Genomic DNA, 19,840 nt, shown 5'->3' on the forward strand with positions numbered 1-19,840 from the left:
AAAAATGTAATTTAATAACCCTGTAAATAATAATTACACACATTCATATATATATATGTATATATATACATATATATATACATATATATATATATATGGTTCAGCTTCTATACTGACTGACACCGAGTAAAAGCCATCTTTCAGTTTTGTGACACTAAATGCAAAAGCTGTTCTTCAAAATTTGTAAAAGGAAGATGCTCCAAAATGAAGTGATGTCTAACACTTTCAGTTTTCTATTCTAATTAGTCTCTAACACTTTGGTTTCTCTTCATATGAAACTTCCACCTCTTCACAATTCTGTTTTCTTCTGTCCCTGTCACTTGAGCTCTTGGCTTCTTAGCAGAGGAGGTAGAATGGACACCTCCTTGCTCCGATGTGTTTTGAGAGTTATTCCTTGGAAAGGACTCTCTCACAACACTGCTGATAGCAGGTCCTCAACTTCAGTGTTTAAGAAGCAAGCGAGCATTTACCATCCAAAAGAACAAGAACTTCAAGACTTCTGCTATAACAGATTTTGTACACTACACCTTCTTAAAATATTTGTAATGAAAAACTATTATTGCTTTAAAAACCTTATCCAGAAACATGAGCTGATACATTGGCAAAGAGATAATTTGGAGTTCTTTGTGTTTTTAAAAGGAAACAATACAATTGAAACATTCCAGATATACAGCCTTTGTAAAAATTAACAAAAATCTAAGGATAAGAAATGTCAAATGAACAACGTAAAGAAATTACATATTTACCCAGACGAAATGGTTTTATTTTGTACTTCCAGCTACTTAGAATAAACATTTATCAGCTTTCAAATCCATTTGTTTGATCTAAAAGAACTAACTAAATAAAATACTTAGTTCTAATGTCTCAAAAAAAGAATTACTTTGGGGGTGTTTGCAGAAGCGTGTAGATGAAGACACATAGGAAAAGACACTATGATAAAGTTGTGTGAATAAAATTAAACATGTATCCCGTAATTTGTTCACAGCCGGACATCCACATAGTACCATGAGGTCCGAGGGCTGCCCATAGGAAGCTGGTAACCCAATGGGAACCAGGGCTGTAAAGGTTTCTTAAAAAACGTAACGTGGTCGAACAAAAACAAAACCCAAAGCAACTGTAAGACCTGGCGTAAGTGCCCCCAGTTAGCGACTCTTTGGCAATGCAGATCCAACCAAACGATTAGAATGAAACGTGCAACGCTCTCTCTCAAAAAATCCTATAAAGCCCGTCAATTATGTTCGGCTCTGAGAATCGGCAGTTCCCAGCACCTTCCTTTTCCACTTTTTAATATTTTATACAGTTCTCCATCTGCGGCCTTTCCATTCATTAATTGCCCTATACAAGATCCCCCCGATGACTCTCGGGGAATTGCTTCTTTTAAGACAGGGCATCAGATTGCCAAGCCTCTGGGGTCGAGATCGCGCCCTCGCTCCTTTGGATGTGGGAGCGTCATGCACTTAAGACTTGATTATTTAATTGCGGAGATGGGAGCAGACCGGTCGGAGGGGTTGTGCCAAGTGGGCATCCCGGGGTGTGTGTGTGTGTGGTGGGATTTGTCCTTCGTGCGCTCCAAAAATGCGCGCCCTCCTTGGGCCTGCCTTGTGCCCGCGCGCCCCAGGCCTCGTCCGCCCGCCCAGCACCCAGAGGATGCCCCCGCAAGGACCCCGCCCCTCCCGTGTCCACGCACCTGCGGCCCCGCCCCCGGCCACGAACCTTCAGGTCCACGCACCTGCCCTGCCTTCCCTCCCGCCCCCAGCGCGCAACCACCAAGGTGCAGCCGCGCTCCTCTTCGGCGGCCCCGGTATCTAAAGGGGTCCGTCTCCGGCACCACAGCCAAATGGCTGAGCCTCCCTGGCCCGCTGCGCAGGATGCCCATTGGACCCTGCCCCCCGCCGCCACCACCACTATTGGCTGGCGTCCGAAGCCTCGCCATTTGATTGGCTCTTGTTGCCGCCGCTCCACGCAAGGAGCCGCAGGTCCCGCCTCTACGGCGATCAGGTTAGTGTGCGCCGCGGGTGCTGGGGGCTCGAGAACCGAGCGGAGCTGGTTGAGCCTTCAAAGTCCTAAAACGCGCGGCCGTGGGTTCGGGGTTTATTGATTGAATTCCGCTGGCGCAGGATCCTCTGCAGAAAGAGAGAGCGCGAGAGATGGAGATGGACAAACGGATTTATTTAGAGCTGCGGAACAGGACGCCCTCTGATGTGAGCATTTGCCAAAAATATCTCTGTCGGTCCATTCTCCTACTTTGTGTTATGTGTGCGTGTGTGTTTTGGGGGGAAGGCACTTTTTTATGGAGGGGGGCTCCGGGGAAGGTGTGGGGTTTGGGGTCTGACTGCAAATGAATTGCAAGGTTGGATGGCGGGGGTGGGGGGGGTTGCAATGCCACCGGAGCATGTTTCGTCCGCCGTCGCTGCTGCCCTTGGTGTGTGACTGACTACCTGTGCGTGTGCTCCCGCGTGTGCGGGTATGGGTGCGAGGGTGTGCGTGCGAGTGTGCACCCAGCGGGGGGCCGGCGGGGCGCACGCGTTCGGGTCGGAGGGAAGGCGGCAATTTCACCCTCGTCCGAGCTCTCAGCTCCCACGACTTGCATCTGGATGGAAAAGATGATCGAGGGGAGGAGAAGATGGGCTGCCTCCTGGATTAAACAACAAAAAGGGGTTGTTATATTTTAGAAGCGTAACCCCCTTTCCGCCCCCTCCCGCGCCTGCCCCCTCCCTTTGCAGTCTCTTTCGCTCGCTCGCACACAATAAGTTTTGGGCTTCGCGAGTCCGGTATAGTTTCTGATCAATGTAGCCCGAGGACCCCGGGGAGAGCGCGTGGGGACCCGACTGCTGCGGAGTTGGGAGATGGCTCGAGTTTAAAGCGCGTCTTCGTTTCTCTGCGGGGATGAGGCGAGAGGTGGGGAGCCATATTTGTAACTTTGTCGTGTTCGTGAACGCGCCCTTTCTCTCCCTCCCTCCCTTTCTCTGTCTGCCTTCCTTCTCCTTTCTCTCTCACTCTTTCCACCCCACCTTTGGGCCAGATGCTGTCTTTTCTCCCTTCTTCCTCGCGGAAAGGGAGGGGGGGTACCTTAGGTTAAGGGGGAGGGATTGTGAAGTGTGCAAATGCTCAGATAATCCTCGCGCCTCCCCAACCACGAGCGTCGCTAATGTAAGTTGCCCGGAGGCTGCGTCCCGTTCTGGCCCCCGGCTCCCTCCCCAGATGCCAGCCTTGGCACCCTGACGCCTCATCGGCAGCAGACACCCCACCTTCCCGGTCCTTGCTTCTCCTGGGGTGGGCTCCCTGGCAGCCATTCGGCGCTTGGTTAATAAATGGGCACGAGAAACTTTATCAGAACCCGAGCTGCCCAGAGCTAGTGCCGCTGTGGGGACCGACCCAGTCTACATTCTTGCGGGCACGGCAGGCACGCAGCTCTGGGATGGGCAGTTCGTCTGGCCGTAGCCGTTATGGATTGGGCAGCGGCGGGAGTATGGCAGGAGGAAACTTACACCGGTGGGAACAGGGAGGCTGGGCGCGAGCCCACTGCAAGGGGAAGTGAGGGTTGGTGGGTGACTCGAAAGCTACTGTTTATTTTTGTCTCCCTCTCGCTTTCACGCACTCGTGTTGTCTGCGAGTTGACCCATTCGAGAGACCTTAGGGTCTGCGGTGGAAACCCTAGCCAACTTCCCCTCTAGGCTCGGTAGTAGGGAGCAGGAGCTCGCGGGCGGGAAAGATCTCGGGTCTAGCCTGAGGGTCTGGGGCTCGGGCGAGTTGGGGGCTCGCGTAGCACGTTGTGCTGACCTGTCGCCCCTCCAGCCACTTGACCCCTCGAATCCTGACAAAGGCAGGCCTCATTTCCTCTTTTCTCCTAATTCCTCCTTCTAAACCTGAGTAAGACTTTTGAAAACAAGCTCCTTTCTGCCGACCGCCCATCCTCACGCAGCTGTGCACTGGAGACGTGCTACAGCCTTATGGCGCGCAGGGCGGAAGGAGGGGGCACCCCTAGCACCAGGACTTGCCGCGGGGGCTGCCTGGTTCGCCCGGTGGCGTCCCGACCCAGCCAGGGTGCCCGATCCCGGGGGGTGGAAGGGACTGGGTGTGGTGCTGGGGGGAGGGGGCCGAACGCGACTTCCCGCGTACTTTCCCGGAAGACCCCTATATGTAGTTGGGGGGCTTCAGGGTCCCGGCGAGTAGGTGCGCAGCAGCGCCGGACCCGACCGAGCGGTCCACAGTACTAGCTGACCCGGAGCGAAACGGAAAGCGGGTCGAACCGGCTCTTTAAACTTCCCCGAGTGTGTGCGCTGGGGGAGGGGCGGGCGCTCTGGGCTGGGCGCGATTTCTCACGCTTCGCCCCCTCGCCGTGAGTCTGCTGCCCACTCGCCGGCCTCCGGGCTTATGGCGGGGTGGGGCGCGCGGGTGGCGGGGGAGGGGGCACTTGCTGCGCATGGGGGAGGGGAGGGCAGAAAGCTCTCGAAAGAGGGACAAAAGGGGTGGGGGAGGAGGAACTGGCTTTTTGTTGTTGTTTTGCTGGGTTTTTGCTTTTTTCAAATAAACGTTTTTGGAAAACAGATCGTTCCGGGGAACCTCCCTCCCCAGAGTCCCCCCCACGCACCCACCTTCTGCAACCTCTCTCCCAAGTCGCATCTCGGGGACTGGTGGCCGCGACGCCGCCGTACTAGGACGAGCAGCCATGTTTCCCGGGGCGCCGGAGGCCCACCCCTCCCCCACGGCGGCCGCGGACCGGGCTCCGCGGGGACCGTGGCGCCCAGCGGTGGGGGCCTGAGAGCACACAGGCACAGTCGAACCTCGGCGCGGGCCTGAGGATCTGGTCTGGAGAGGGCGCGGCGTGCCGGGGACCCTCGACCTCCTAGGATCTACAGGCCCGTCTGCTCTCGCCATTTGCACTACTAGGCCATTGGGAGACCTATCCCCAGGGTGCCCTGGCATTCTTAGGGTGCAGGGGCAGCAGTCCCCGGCTGTGTGCCGGTGGCTCGCCAGTCGGGCGCCGAGCTGCCATTTTGTCACCGTGGCTGTTGTCGCGCTTGGGGGGTGGGGGTGGTGAGAAGCTTGCGCCATCGCCCCGACGGCCGCCCTCTAGCGAGGTGGCTGCTGGAGGAGCTGGCCCCTGGGACACCCCCACCCCATTTTCGCATTCGGCCTTATAGGGGCTCCCACCCAGGGTCCAAGGATCCCGAAGCTGTAGTAGCCCCGAAAAGGTGACGGTCTATCTTATCCAGCGGCCCCCGCCCCAACTCCCTGCCCCCCCCCCCCCGTTCGGCTTTCCGCCGTGGCTCCTGCTGCGCTCGGCACGTAGTGAAAGGTGGCCTTGAAGGCGAAACGATTGCGCTGGTGTTTGCGCCTTCAGCGGAAATGATTGGGTGGTGTATGGGGGTGGGGGTGAAACTAGAGGGCGGGAGGGGCTCAGGCTCTTTAATCTGGTGGCCCTCTGTAATGCCGAGGGCGTCAGCCTTCTACCCGGGAGGGACGAGTTGTTGGATGCGCTGGGGAAACGCCCTCCGGGGCTGGGCTCTCTAGAAAGGTTGGTCGAGTTTCAGGTGGGTGTCGCAGCACTCTGCAGGCTGAGGGAGCTCTCTCGCTCTTTATCCAGTTCCTCACCCCGCGCCTCCCACCCCGCCCCCCATTTTTGTTTTGGCGGGGAAGGTAGGTAACTACATAGTAAACGCTACCTTAAACCGAAAGAGAAATAGGATTTTTCTTTAAAAAAAAAAGTAAACTGTCCTTTTGTATTGCCTTCAGACTCGGGCAGTTTGTTCCTAATGCAGGCCCCGATGTGGGACTCAAGCGTGTGCTAGGCACATCGCAGGCTGTAGGCTGGTGTCTGCATGTAGAGACTAACTTCCATGGAAGTGTCGGGCAAAGGCTGCTATCGGAGCCGGGAGTCTACTTTGACCTCTGGAATGCGTTGCATTTTTTTTTTTCCGTCCAGGTTGACTTACTGCCTAATTGGGTTCAGGAGAGTGGCCTGGCGGTTTGCTCCAATTTATGCAAGCCAAGCGGGGATTGGGGGCAGAGAACTGAATGTGGCCTTGGTATGGGGTGATCAGTTGACTCTTGTGACTGGCAGCTGCTGAGGCTTGTTTTTGATCTGAAGGTTCCATGGTGAGGCTGGCTTCTGAAGCCACACAGACCCTGGCTTGAGTTCACCAGCTACAAGGAGGTAGGATCCTGCCAACCTGTGGTCTGGGACAGATTACCTTAGTCTACATCCAACGTTTTGTACATGTGTCCTGTAAGACTGGACAGTTCTGTTTTTATCAATAAGTCACTATTGGCTTGAGTTGGCCCTTCGCAGGTGCTTGATATAGTCGCAGATACTGGGGAGTGGGGAGGAATAATTTAGGGCCCCTTGGAGGTTTAAAATAACAACTCCAGCAATAATAGCAGATGCTCACATAACTCCTTACTGTGTCTGGCATGTTGCTAAGTGGATTACAGACATCAGTTAATTTAGCCTCACAAGGGCACTATGTTAAGTACTGTTGTTATTCTTATACTAAATGCAAGGAAATTGAGTCAGAGCTCCAGATCACCGCCGGTCGGTACAGAACTGGGATTCTAACTCCGTTAGACTCAGCCTCTGTACTGCCCTGAAGCACCACGGGAAAGGACTTTTTCTCCTCCAGTTTTGGAGTGAGGCCACCTATTAGCAAGAGGGTGGGTTTGGGTTTGTTGGTGTTGAGGGCACAGAAACAAAGCATAGCTTCCTGGTGGAGCGTTAGGTGAAACAGACAAGTGGAGTGGGTAGGCATTTTAAGGGGGAGCCTGACCCTGGTTTGGAATATTCAGTATGCACTGTTAGATGTTTCCGGTAATGAGAAGACAAGCAGGAGCCATTCTTAGTGGTTATTTAGGTGTCTTATATAAGTAGTTTTTTCATTAGCCTTTCTGTAGAAAGAAAAAACAATCTCAGGATAGAATAGACAGGACCTCAGTGTTGGGATGTAGCCATGCTAGTAATACTGCCTAGAGCCACTCACCTAACCCTGCCTGAAGTTCCTTAAAGATAGCCAACCTCTCTGTTCTGTGGATGGATCACTTAGGACTCAGAGTCAGCCTCCCAAGGTAGTCTGTGGACAGGAGAGAATGCAGGTTCTGTAGTTGACCAAGGCCCATACATGACCTATATTACCAGATCATCCAGGGAACCGGTAAAATGCAAATGTCTGGGCTCCACCCCCTGGGTGTGGGCTTAGTACCAGGTCACCATGGTTCGCTCTTTATGCTGCTGAGTTGAAAACAGTTTGTATGTCTAACCACTAAGAGATTTGGGAATCTGGGAGCGAACCTTTGAATGATCCTCCTCCCTACAAATCTCGCTCGTCGAGTTAACAAAGTTGTATTAATGAGAAAAAAAATTGTACTTATTTTGAACTTGATCAATAAAAGAATTAAGAGGGAGATGTGTATCCTTTTGTTATAAAAGCACCTGTGTTATGTTCTCAATTTTGCTTCTTGAAGTTTACTACCTGGAAAGTTAGTTCTCTTTGTTTAGCAGGCAGGGGAGGTCCCTGGGGTCCTGTGCTTTGTTCTTTTAGGAATGTGGCAAGTCCTACATTTGATGGTGCACTGTGAATTTTCCAAGACCTTCTGAATATGCGATTAAACAACTTTTGATCCTCATAGAAATGGGCTCCCGTTCACAGGCCTTCATGAGAAGTTGTTCTCATTCCTGGCTCCCTATGGAGCAGTCCTCTCTGTCTCAGAGGTAGAGAGGAGGAAATTTAAGTCCAGGGCTACTGAAGTTTGCAAAGCTGCTTGCTGTATACCTAGTGACTAGTGAGGGTCAGGACATATCACCACAGTCCCCAGGTCACCCTGGCACCTCCGTCCCAGGCCTGCTGCTGGGGGGGGGGGGGGAAGACAGCACATAGCAAAGCAGAAATGGCTTTGGGTTCAAAACCTTTGTCTAATTGCCTCTTAATGCTTGGGCCACTAAGCAGAAGTGTGTGGAACGTGAAGTTCCCGGCAGCAGTGTCAGACCCTGTCCCCTCCCTGGGCTGGGGCCACATTAGCGGCCTCTCAAGGTGACTTACTTGGGACTGGTGCAGTTAGGCATCATCCGTGCAGCACTGTGGGAGAGGTGCCTGACTCAGTACTAACTCACCACTCTGAAGAGCCAGGCAGGAGCTGTCTGCCAGCTGTCTGCTCTCCTCTCCTCTCTCCCTTCTATGTCGGAGCCCAGGGCTTGTTGCTGAGTGGCTGTGGTGGGGGTCTGATGGAATGAACTTGGCCTAGCATTCTGGCCTGAATTCTGACCTGAGAGAAGCAGCTCATTGCTACGGTGTCTAAAAGGGTGTTTTCCTTGGAGCATCCCCTTTTAGGCTGTGTCTCTTGGGACCTACTCTCCATCGGTGCTCAGCACCTGCTTCCCATAGACAGGTAAGAAGAAAAACATGAACCAGACTTGAGTTTTTTTTTTAAACATATTGATTTTTAAAAATTTTTTAGATATATTTATTTTTATTTTATGTATATGAGTACACTGTCACTGTCTTCAGACACACCAGAAGAGGGCATCAGACCCCCATTACAGATGGTTGTGAGCCACCATGTGGTTGCTGGGAATTGAACTCAGGACCTCTGGAAGAGCAGTCCGTGCTCTTAACCTCTGAGCCATCTCTCCAGCCCCTGACTTGAGTCTTATATTACATTGGCATATAATTATACAACAAATACTGAGTTAAAGAGAGGGCTCCTGACTGGACCGGAGGTAGTTATTCAGAACATTTCAGTGATAGAATTGGTTGAAGCCATGTGAGCAAAACACCCATGGCCTCAACACGTCCAATTCCAGACCTGGAAACTGCCTCCTAGTATAGAACCACGTGTCCCAGTGACACCGGTATCTTTCTTCACGCCCTGTCCTCTGCGGTGCTCCACAGCACCTTCCGGGAGGTCCCTTCAAACTGATCTTGTTTTTACTCTGTTCTGTGCAACTCCCCTCACCCCTGACACGCCCAGTCTACCATTTTCTTTACCAAACTGGCTCCAGGCAGTAGGTCTAAACGATGAGCCTACTTGATCACTTACTTACTCCAGCGTGGATTGCAGTCCCTGCCTTTCTCCCAGAGGTATTTGCATTTTGAGAGTCTGGTTTAGTGAGGAAATTATTGAGAAGAACCATTAAAGACTTGGACGCACTTCTCAGCTTGGTCATTAACTTGAGTTGGACAAGGTGTTCAGCTTCTCTCCTTGTCGTCTAAAATGGAGTGGGAGGGGGGTCGGGCTGGGGTTGTAGTGACTGTTGTAGTTGTAGTAATTGTAGTAACACAATTACTAGAGTTCTTATCTAGAACATACAGAGCCCTAGGTTCTGTTTTTTGTACTTTGTAAGGCAGATGTAATGCCAGCACTTACTGCAATCCCAGCACCTGGGGGGGGGGTGGAGGAGGGAGAAGTTGAAGGTCATTCTCTGCTCCATATCAAGTTCAAGGTTAGCCTGTGCTACATGTGACCCTGTCCAAATAAATAACCCGAGGGTGCTGAATTCAAGCCCAGTGGTGTTCAGATTTTTTGAACCCACTAGTAACAGGATTCACACCGTTGCTCAGCACATGCATATTATTTTTTAAAACGTGAACACTTTTGATTCATTGAAAAATATGATAGCTCAGACTCATAAGTTGATTTCACTCTATTACCGTTTGGAAAATATTAAAGGTTGGAGATTAAGCTTCCTTCCACGGTTTTGCCTTTTGGTGTGGGGCTGGAGCTTGCCCTCCCGAGCCTTGTGTAGTGTGTGCAGCAACACAACAGGGCTTTTCCCAATTTCCCAATTTCATGGCAGCTCACTGCTGGGTCCTCTGGTCTCCAGCTGCTCTCTGGTCTACCCCAGACAACCTCATGGTAAAAGTAGCCATTAGCTTAAGTGTGTATTCTCCATGGTGCCTGCAGTTATTGGCTACACCAGTTCTCCTTGCTACCGCGTCCCCTAGCCCCTCCTGCTGTGCACTATGAAGAGCACCCACACTTTCTTTTACTGAGTCAGAGCGTTTTAGAGAGCGGTGCCTGGTACGTGCCTGTCTCTCACTCCCAGTCCTGGCGAGTTGCCTCACAGTGTGGACTGGGGTCTCCAAAGTGAGGCTGTCACCACCAACAGTCTCAGGCACCAGATGCGTCACTGCCGATGTGCTAGAGTGTGCGAGCTGGCAGGCGCTTAAAAAGAGAAAGTGAGGCTTGTGAGGTGGCTCAGTGGTAAAAACACTTGCCACGCGGCCTTGACCTGAGTTCAGATCCTCAAAACCCACATAAAAGCTGGAGGTGTGGAGATGCGACGTGGGCAGCTGGAATCCGGGGCTCCAGACAAGAGGCTAGGCAAACTCCGGAAGGTTGCTGCGGGCAACAGAAAATCAACAGGGCCTGTCTCAAAAAAGGAGGAATTGAAGGACCAGCACCTGTTGTTGCACGTGTGTGTATACACACACACACATACATACATACATACACACACACACACACACACAAAGGCTGACATTAAAGTGGTACTTGTTTCTGTAGGAAAGGAGGTTTGAATCTGGAGATGGCATCCAGATGCCACTGTCTGTTCGGGATCAGCTGCAGCAGTGCAGAGCAGCCCAGCCCTTGGCTCTGCACTGCCTTCCCACCAGGGTTTCTGTAGAGGTCGATGCCTATCCACTCTATCCACTGCCCTCTCTCTGGAAGCTCCTTTTTCACTGCACATCTGCTGCTTCAGGCATTCTCTCAGATCGCCTCCTGGTCCTTCACCTTCTCCCAGCCTGCGGCAGCTTCCGTAAGAAATGCCTATCTCCTGGTTTCCTAGGAAGTCCTTTCCCTGCAGTGTGTGTGTGTGTGTGTGTGTGTGTGTGTGTGTGTGTGTGTGTGTGTGTGTGTGTGTTTGCCTGTGCATTTGCATGGGTGCCATGCTCCTAGAGGTCAAAGGCAGTTTGGGGGAGTTAGTTCTCTCCTTTCACCATGTGAGTTTGGGGAATCAAACAGAGTTGGTAGCAGGCAGAGTTCATTTACCTGTTGAGGCATCTCTCCCCAACTCCACTGCCCCACTGGTTCTCTTTCTATATAGATTCTTTTTCAGCTGAGGATGCTTCTCTGGCTTTAGAGAACTGGTCCTGGACGGGGGAAGCAATTTGGCAACTGAGACAGGAGGATCACAAAGTTATCCAGGGCTCTACAATCGGAACCTTGCCTCAAACAAAACAAAAAGACCAGACCCCCTTGATTGAGCTGGATCCCTCCATAGCCGCTGCCTCCTGTCTTTTAGATTATTGTAACTGGGTTTACCCTCCCTGTCTCCTCTAAGTAGCTGTGATTTTTGGATATGGCTCTGGGAATCCGTCAGCTCTTTCATGAGTCCTGAGGTATTTGGAGTCCTAGACTTTGGTGAAAAAAAATTCCATCTTTCTGGGCATGCTTCTTATGGTCTGTCTATTTCTCAAGCTTCTAATATTTTAAACTCAGTTGGATGTGGGACCCAGGTGCCCTTATTCTATCCTTCTTCCCTAAGACAGCTTCTCCTTAGTGGATGTGTACGAATACCACATGCTGTCTGGGCTGGGGTGTTTACCTCTCAGTCACAGTATCTGGATCTCAGCAGCGCCCTGTCCTCAGGGAACCCATGGCCTCTGTACCCTGTCAACCACCCCCTCCCCTTCTACCTACCACAGGTCCTATTTACAACACTGTTCAGTCCATCCCAGATAACTTCCCCATACCACAGTTCTGGTCTCTTTGAAGCCAGGATTCCAACTTTAGCCAAAAAACAAAACTATGATCCAATCAAAGCACAGATGACGGTTGACAGTGTCTTTTTTTTTTTTTTTTTTTTTTTTTTTTTTTTTTAAATCCTGTGTGTAAAATTCACCACCGGGATAAAGTCTAAAAATCCTTAAAAAATCCTTAGTACTGTAAGTCAGCCCCTGCTGGCCTTCTAACTGGTCTTTCCTCTCTGGCACTGTTCTCCCCGCCCCCCCCCCCAACCCCTTCCCAAACCACTCCCATCCCACTTCGCAGTTGACTCCTCCCCTTCCTTCCTGAGAGTCTAAGTCAGATTCTTTTGTTGTGAAACTTTCATAGGAGTTTTCCTTGTAATTGCACATTTCTATTAATTAGCATCTCTTCCCCCTGGGAAGCCAGTATGCTGTGTGCTTTAAAGGGACCTGGGTTTCCTTCACCCCTGGGTATCCCCAGGGCTCGGCACTGTATTCACAAGCATTCTCTAGTGTTTTTGGAGTGAAGAACCTGTATGCACGTGGTCTGGTCTCTTTCTGTTATTGTTCACTACAGGGTTTCTCTGCATAACAGTTCTGACTGTTTTGGACTCGGTTTGTAGATGGGGCTGGCCTCAAACTCACAGAGATGCCTGCCTCTGCCTCCCCAATGCTGGGATTAAAGGTGAGCACCACCACGCCCTGGTGACTGGTCTCTTCTTTATACCCACCATCCGGAGTGAGGTGCTCCAGGGAAGGTGAGGTGGAATCTCTTAGCACTCTCAGTACAACAGTGGGCTTCCAGTTTTTTCCAGATTTTCTTTTAAATTTCTTAGAGTTAAAAAGTTAGAATCCAAATGCTAGAGTCTCTGCCTCCCATTTGTTTATTACCATCAGATGAATGCTATTTGGTTATCTTACTTCCAGGCCCCATCTGAAGGATGGATGCTGGGATGCAGTCAGAGGTCCTGTCACATAGACCTAGCTAGTCTCATAATCCCTATATAGCCCAAGCAAACCCTGAGCTCTAGGCAGTTGTCCCTTCTCAGCTTCCCAAGCAATGAGGTTATAGACACGTTGCCATACCTAGTCACTATTTTAAATTTTTATTCTTTTGAGATACACTCCTAATTTGTGGTCCTTCTGCTTCAGCTTTGGAAATGATGGGATTATAGATTTGTACTCCCATGCTCCTTATCCCTCCCCCTTTTTTTCTGTGACAAGATCACCTTGCTATATTGCCATGGCTGGCCTTGGATTCATGGATTTATTATGCCTCTGCCCCAGTCTAATCAAGTAGCTGTGACCATAGGTGTGTGCCACTGCAACCCAACCATTGTTCTGTCTGTTAACTATGGATTGTTTACGTGTAAGTATGTGTTAAGTATCTCAGAGAACATAAATGAGGAGACATTTTAAAAATATTCAAAGTAGTATTATTCCTTCCCTGTGCCTAGTGGATTAGCCTGTTCAGTTTAACAGTTCGGTTAAAAAGTCAGTGTTCAAAATATTTTCCTTTCCTTCCTTCCTTCCTTCCTTCCTTCCTTCCTTCCTTCCTTCCTTCCTTCCTTCCTTCCTTCCTTCCTTCCTCCCTCCCTCCCTTCCCTTCCCTTCCCTTCCCTTCCCCTTCCCTCTCTTCCTTTCTTCTTTCTTCCTTCCTTCCTTTCTTTCTTTCTTTCTTTCTTTCTTTCTTTCTTTCTTTCTTTCTTTCTTTCTTTCTTTCTTTCTTTCTTTCCTTCTTTCCTTCTTTCCTTCTTTCCTTCTTTCCTTTTCCTTCTTTCTTTCCTTCTTTCCTTCTTTCCTTCTTTCCTTTTCCTTCTTTCTTTCCTTCTTTCCTTCTTTTGTTTTTCTCCCTCCCTCCCTCCCTCCCTCCCTCTCTTCCTCAAGACAGGTCTTTCCTTGTAGTGCCAATTGGCCTAGAACTCCCTATGTAGACCTTGAACTCACAGAGATCTGCCTGCCTTTACCCTCTAAGTGTTCGGATTACAGGTCTATGCTATCACGCCTGGCTTGCTTGCTTTATTTTTAATTTGGTTGTAAAAGTCCACGGTGTAAAAGAAGTGCCTGTACCATGCCAAACGCTGTCTACGGGCTGAACTTCCCACCCCTGGCATGGAAGGCAGGGTTGAGGATAGTCACAGCCTCCACTTCTAAGCCAGCCTGTCTCAGGTACCCAGCTCATCCAAGGCCACTGCTGCATGGCAGCTTGATTGACTGATTAGTCTGTGTGTGCAGATCCACCAAAGCCCACTCTGATGCTCTTGAGGCTTCCAGGGGATCTGCCCTGTGTTCTCCCCACAGATAGCCTGAGAACCCAGGAGTGGGCCTAGTGAGAGGCCCCATACCAGAGGCTCAGGACCAATGATACCTAGGTAGTTTTTTTTTTTTTTCTCTTGCTTTTCTATGTCTGAGAATGTTACCAGGGAAGGTTCTGCAGCAGGCTGGAAGATCAGCGATGGGAGGGAAGGATGAGGGTCTGATGGTGTGTGTGTGTGTGTGTGTGTGTGTGTGTGTGTGTGTGTGTACATAGGACTCTGCAGCCAGCCATAGGGCCCAGGCCTGGATTTCTCCATTGGTCTGTGTCCTGCTAAAGTCATGAGGACCATGGGGATAAGGGGACTGGCAAGGTGGAGGCCAGGACCTGTTATAGTAAATTTAGAAGGACCAGACATTTGGGGAAGGGATTCAGTCCTCCTTTTTGCAACTGGTCCACCATCTTCCCTTGACTTTACAGGAAACCAACATGGTGTGGCCTCTGAGGGAAATCAGAGGACCCCCACAGTCATATTACCTGTCCGTCAGTTGGGTTCAACGTACTGGCCTTGGAAGAAGGCTGAGTTATTCTCCTAAGCCATGTGCACAGCTGACTTACTTAATTGCATTCTCTTTCTGTGGCTTGGGTGGGGCAGAGGTATGGGAGGACTAGATTGCCGAGGGCGGTGATGCCCATGTCTTGCGGTGGAGCCTGTGTGATAGACAGGAGGAAAGAATGTGGTTAATGACTCAGATTGCAGCCTCATCTGGCATCAGAACTACCCGAGGAACATCTGAGGGACTTCCCAGGCTCTTCCCCAACTGCTGAATCTGTCTCTGCGTGGTACCCCAATGCATGTGTTTTTAAAGCCCTAGGGGGGATACTAAGGCACACTGAAGCAGGATTCAGATCTTCACAGTAGAAGCAAGCTAAAGGGAAGCAAAAGAGAGTGGAACTAAAGAATGGTTCAGGCTTTTAATGTGCTGGGCTGCAAGGGCCCATTTCTCCGCCTGTGTCTGTCCCCTGCACCTCCCCTCCCCCGCCACCGCACCCCTCACCCCCGCTAAAGGCAGTCTTTAAACATTCCTACATTGTGCTTATCAAACTTGTATCTATGTACCTGTGTTCCATGAGGCTGCTGCTACCAGAGTATGACCAAGAATGGGCCTGGTTGGGCTGGAGAGATGGCTCAGTGGTTAAAAGCACTGACTGCTCTTCCAAAGGTCTTGAGTTCAAATCCCAGCAACTGCATGGTGGTTCACAACCATCCGTATGAGATCTGACACCCTTTTCTGGTGTGTCTGAAGATAGCTACAGTGCACTTATTTATAATAATAAATAAATCTATAAAAAAACAATAGAATAGGCCTGGTGAGATGGCTTAGTTGCTGAAGTGCCTGCCCTCTGAGCATCAGGACCCAGATGCCCATGCATGGTAGTGTATATCTATAATACCAGTTCTAGGGGCTTGGCAGAAACAAGAGGATTCCTGAGTGCACCGGCTCAGCCCAGTCACTGAGCTCGTTTCAGTGAGAGACCCTGCTTTAGAAAATTTGATGAAGAGCCATTGAGGAGGACATCTGATGTTGGTCCACACCATGCTCAGAAAGAGCTCCTCCTGGACTCAGTGGAGGGAGGAGACCCTCTGCGTCTATCCAGGTGGCATACAGGATGTGAAGGCGTGGTTTGTCCCCTAGTGGATTCCCATCGTGTCTCACGTGCTGGTTGCTCTCCCCGGTTCACCTGGTCAGTGTTTCTTTGCGCACTTGCCAGGGAACATTCCAAGGTTATGCTGAGTTTAGTGTGGCTCCCCCACAGCTGGAGCAGGAAGGCTCCCTGGTGACCAAGGTGCTTCTCAGCTTCTGCCCAACTGCTTGTGAGAAGCAGCCCCATCCATCCACATGCAGGAGTGGGAGCTGGCCTTCCTCCTCTGTTGCATGTCCCCCCTTGCCATGAGGACGTCGAGCTGTGAGTGTGCTAGCCAGCCTCCCCTCGCCAGCTCTGAGAGGCTGGAGAAGCTTCTGCAGAGGCTGGCCTGCAGCCATCGCAAGCAGCTACTTCTCTGAACACCGGCTAGTTTGCGGCTCCATTACAGACATGCTTGTATACGTCTTGGGGTGAATGCCGGTGGTGTATCTGTTCTTCCAAGGAGGAGTCTGGGGTGGTTTCTGGAGCAACACTCTGGGCTGCCGAGTGGGATGTGGTGGCAGGAGCCCAATTGGATTGCAGGCTGTCTGTCCTAAGCCACAAGGGTATTGAATTCAGACCATGTTTGTTCTCTGGGAGCATTCAGGAACTTTCTGTCCACTCTAGTGGCCTGTGTGGTCATCGATAGGAGTGGCACAGGACATGTTTACATGTTGACCAGTGGCTGTAGACCCTGTCTGAGGGAGAGGGGTGCCCACTGCACCAGAACATAGACTTGTATCTTCTGAGTGCATGAGCTCCATGGAAGTTAGGGCATGGATGTCTCAGTGGTAAGCAACGCTTGGCTGCTCGATATTTGACATTAACCAGTTCTATGCGGCTTGTCCAGTGCTTCCCAGCTGGCAAACAGCAGTGCAGGTCTGGAATCCCTTCCCACCGTGACTCCCGGCCTTGGTGGTTTCTGTTCTTTCTTTCCGCACAGAGATTGAACACCTGCTGTCTGCTGGGTTTTTTGCAGGCTGTCTGTATATGACAGTTATGCAGATGAGCACATCACCAGTCCTGAGCACACACAGCCTCCATTCATGGCAAAGGCCCCACTAAGTGCCATGAAAACAAACCTGTGGCTCAGGGAAGGCTTCCTGGAGGAGGTGACATTCTAATGGACAGCATAAGAACACTCAAGGGATCCCAGGAGAATAGGATGTGGATTGACATGCCTGTGACACCAGAGGCAAGGCCAAGAGGACATGGCAAGACTGAGACGGGGATCGACTAGAGGCAGTTCCAGGCTAACCTGGGCAACTTAGTGATACTCTGTGTTAATTAAGAAGTAAAACAGAGAGCCGGGCTGTAGCTCAGCGGCGGAGTGCTGGCCTAGCCGCAACAGAACCCTGGGTTCAAGCCGCAGCACTACCCAAGACCAGGGTTGGTGATGTGTTCCATCACTAGGGAGGTTGAGTCAGGAAAATTCAAGGAGGGAGGAGAGAAAAGGGATGGGATGGACAAACACGAATAAACTGGTACAAGAGTGGGAAATGCAAAATTATGTTGGGGCTGGCCAGTACTCTGTGCACTGCAGCCTTAGACAGGACCTTGCCATGGTAGAATGTCTTGTTACTCTCTTAAGGCTCAGACCTTAAATAATCTGAACTTTGAAGTATGTTTTTCTAGGTTTGTTTGTTTGTTTATTTGTTTGTTTGTTTGTTTATATATTGTGTGTGCGTGTGCCTGTGTGTGTGGGTGGGGTGGAGGTCCAGGTGCTCCGAGGTGGGCTGGACAGTATTCTCTGCTGCTGCTGTTAGTCAACGTGTTGATGCAGGATTCCTGTTGCCCTCGGCACTGGTATTTTGTGGGGAGAGAACCTGACCAGCTTGTCTGAAGGGCTAGAGTGGGCCATCTTGGGCCACTGGATTTTACCCAGAAAAATCTGAACGGTGCTTCTGGCTCCCGCGAAGCTTCCTGCTGCGCGCGCTGATTCCTAACACTGTGCTGCTGTGCTCTGAGCTTTTCTAGGCTTGCGACTTGGTTCTACGCTGTGAGGGGGAAAGGCATGTCCTTTAAAGTTGTGTTTTGTCTGCTTGTTACTGTAACGTGCCTGTGTGCCACGTACCTATTTAAAGGACAGAACTACTGTGGAAGAGTTAAGATTCTTCTTCTTCCTATGGAACAGGTGAGTGGGTGGGGCTGGAAAGTTTGAGTGGGTAGCTTGCTCCAGGTCATGGCTACTGAGGAGCTGTCCCGGGTGCACAGCCAGGCCAACTTCAGAGCTGTGCACGCAACCTGGAACCTTAGCTTCGATCTGCGCCTTCCAGCCACTCCGGTGATAGCCTAGAGAGAGGTCCTCCAGTCTGTCAGTCTGTCTGTCTGACACCCCCACCCCACCCCACACACACACACTTTCCTTCATCTTTCCTCACTATGAGCTTGGGTTCTCCTGGTGCTCTCAGGATGTGCCAGGTTCTTAGGGAAGGTCCTTTCCCTTCATGACTGACATACTTTATACAGTCAGGTTTGTGCTCACAGATGAGAAACATACCCAGAGGTTTTGACCTAGGTCTAGAAAGTAGGAAAAGATGCATAGTTTTCCAATAAAAGTAGGCTAAGGTGTAATTAGGGGCCTAGGGCCTGCCTCCGCAAACAGGAGCAGGGATCGGATAGGCAGCCTCTTTAGCAGGAGCAGAGTAGCACCCCTGTGACTCGGCGTGGCAACCGTGTATGCAGAGCACCTCCCTACCCTGTTAAGCTAAGCCCTCTCCTGGGATAAGAGGTGGCTTCCTTGACCTTTACTAAGTGCCTAGGGTGAGTTTGCGGTAGTGCTTGTTGTTAGATACTTGGTAAACATTACCTTTTGGATCTATTAGCACATCCCGAGGTATAGGCTGGGCCACTTGTTTTTGAGATAAGGAAGACAGGCCCAGAGAGGTCAGATTGGCTAACTGAACCTCGATCCTGTGTTGTGATGCCCCTTCCAGACTAGACACCCTTGGGTCAGGAGGCAAGGACACCGTTTCCACTGTGGTCCCCCCCCCCCCCGGTTGTAGTCTCCATTGAGTGAGTTCTAGCATTGAGGGATAAATTGAGGCTGAGTAACCTTCTAATCGGGAAAGGTGATGAGGCCCTTAGATTTGTAGGACTTTGAGGACTGTGACCTTACAATCAGGGTGGGATCTGATTTAAGTACTTGTCCCTAAGCCAGGGGATATAAAGTGACATGTGCCAGCTTATTGTATTCCATGGTTCCTTTATTACACTAAAGATCAGAAGCCACCCAAAACACCCTCAGCCCCAAAGTCAGTGTTATAGGTTAGTTTGAGGGTAAAGGCAAGAAAAATAAGATTCCAGAGTTCTAAACACACCCTGGAGATAGGTGGAGTAGTTACTGGGCCAACAGGGAGCATATATAGTGGGGAAGTCAGGCCTTAGGATGTCTTCCCAGGTTATTTTTGATGCCTTTCTGATCTACAGAATTTCCTAGGTGCTAAGCACAAGGAGGAGTAGGGGACTGGGGCGGACAGTACGTCATCTCTGTTCTCTGGGTACAGCATCTTGCTTGGTAAGGAACATGCTTGTGAAATGTATTGCAGTAATGCCAAGCACAGCACAGTCTCCCCAAGTGCCTTCCTACCCAGCATCTAGCCTCGTTCCCTGGATTCCTCTGCGGGGATAGATCTTCTTCCCATTCTAGTGGTGATCACTCTGAGTTGGCGAAGTCTTGACCAAAGCCACAGTTCTGGGCTGGGGCTGTATGTAACTCAGTTTGCAGAGTTTGCGTAGCATGCCAAAGTCTTGGGTTCATCTCCAGCTCAGCTGAAACCGGATACGCCCCTGACTTCCTGGTACTTGGATAGAAGAGACAAGAGGATCAGAAGTTTCTTCTTCAATTGCAACAGAGACTTTATGACCACCAGGCCTACATGAGACCCTGTCTCAAAACGACAAACAAAAATATGTCTAGATTCTTAGTAGAAAAGTCTAGCGCCAAACCAGACTGACTCCATCTCAACGTGTCCCTGTGCTAATAATCAAAGCAGCATTCCATAGGGTGTCCCCATCGTGTGGCAGAGGCCACTTCCACCAGAAAATGTGGCTATTTGCAGCCTTTTGCTCACGTGTCGTGGAGCCACTGTAAAGGTCAGAGTTCTGTTTGTCTGAGTCACTTCTCTCCTTCCCTGTGTGGGGTCCAGGGATTGAACTCAGTTCATCAGGGTGACAGAAGCCCACGGAGCCATCTCTCCAGCCCTCCCACAGACTACCC

General features: G+C 50.7%; 2 protein-coding genes across 4 annotated transcripts in view; one reads left to right on the plus strand and one right to left on the minus strand.

The window, feature by feature from the left end:
- The first annotated feature begins 1,989 nt into the window (after window positions 1-1,989).
- Anp32a (acidic (leucine-rich) nuclear phosphoprotein 32 family, member A) overlaps window positions 1,990-19,840 on the plus strand; it is a 37,462-nt gene continuing 19,611 nt past the window's right edge. Inside the window, exon 1 of one of the 3 annotated variants that reach the window (NM_009672.3) lies at window positions 1,990-2,201. In NM_009672.3, coding sequence (NP_033802.2) covers window positions 2,148-2,201 — 54 coding nt within the window. In that variant the 5' untranslated portion in view covers window positions 1,990-2,147. Of the gene's footprint in view, window positions 2,202-2,493; window positions 2,899-19,840 lie in introns of those variants that run through there. The other 2 variants (XM_006510779.4, XM_006510778.3) reach the window with 2 other exon arrangements.
- Window positions 2,149-5,294, minus strand: Gm20346 (predicted gene, 20346). The gene is made up of 2 exons (NM_001378702.1): window positions 4,596-5,294; window positions 2,149-2,635 (listed from the first exon to the last, which is right to left on the minus strand). The coding sequence occupies exons 1-2, from the start codon at window positions 5,053-5,055 to the stop codon at window positions 2,571-2,573; spliced, it is 525 nt and encodes a 174-aa protein (NP_001365631.1). The 5' UTR covers window positions 5,056-5,294; the 3' UTR covers window positions 2,149-2,570.

Source organism: Mus musculus, chromosome 9 (genome assembly GCF_000001635.26).
Source record: "Mus musculus strain C57BL/6J chromosome 9, GRCm38.p6 C57BL/6J".
Lineage (NCBI taxonomy): Eukaryota > Metazoa > Chordata > Mammalia > Rodentia > Muridae > Mus > Mus musculus.

What these genes read in the sequence shown, in the direction of transcription:
- Gm20346 (NM_001378702.1), bottom strand. Translation starts at nt 5,055, where the DNA reads ATGGCGCAAGCTTCTCACCACCCCCACCCCCCAAGCGCGACAACAGCC. An exon ending in TGGGAGAGAGGTTGCAGAAG is followed by an intron (nt 2,636 to 4,595) that starts GTGGGTGCGTGG and finishes TGTTTAATCCAG; the next exon opens with GAGGCAGCCCATCTTCTCCT.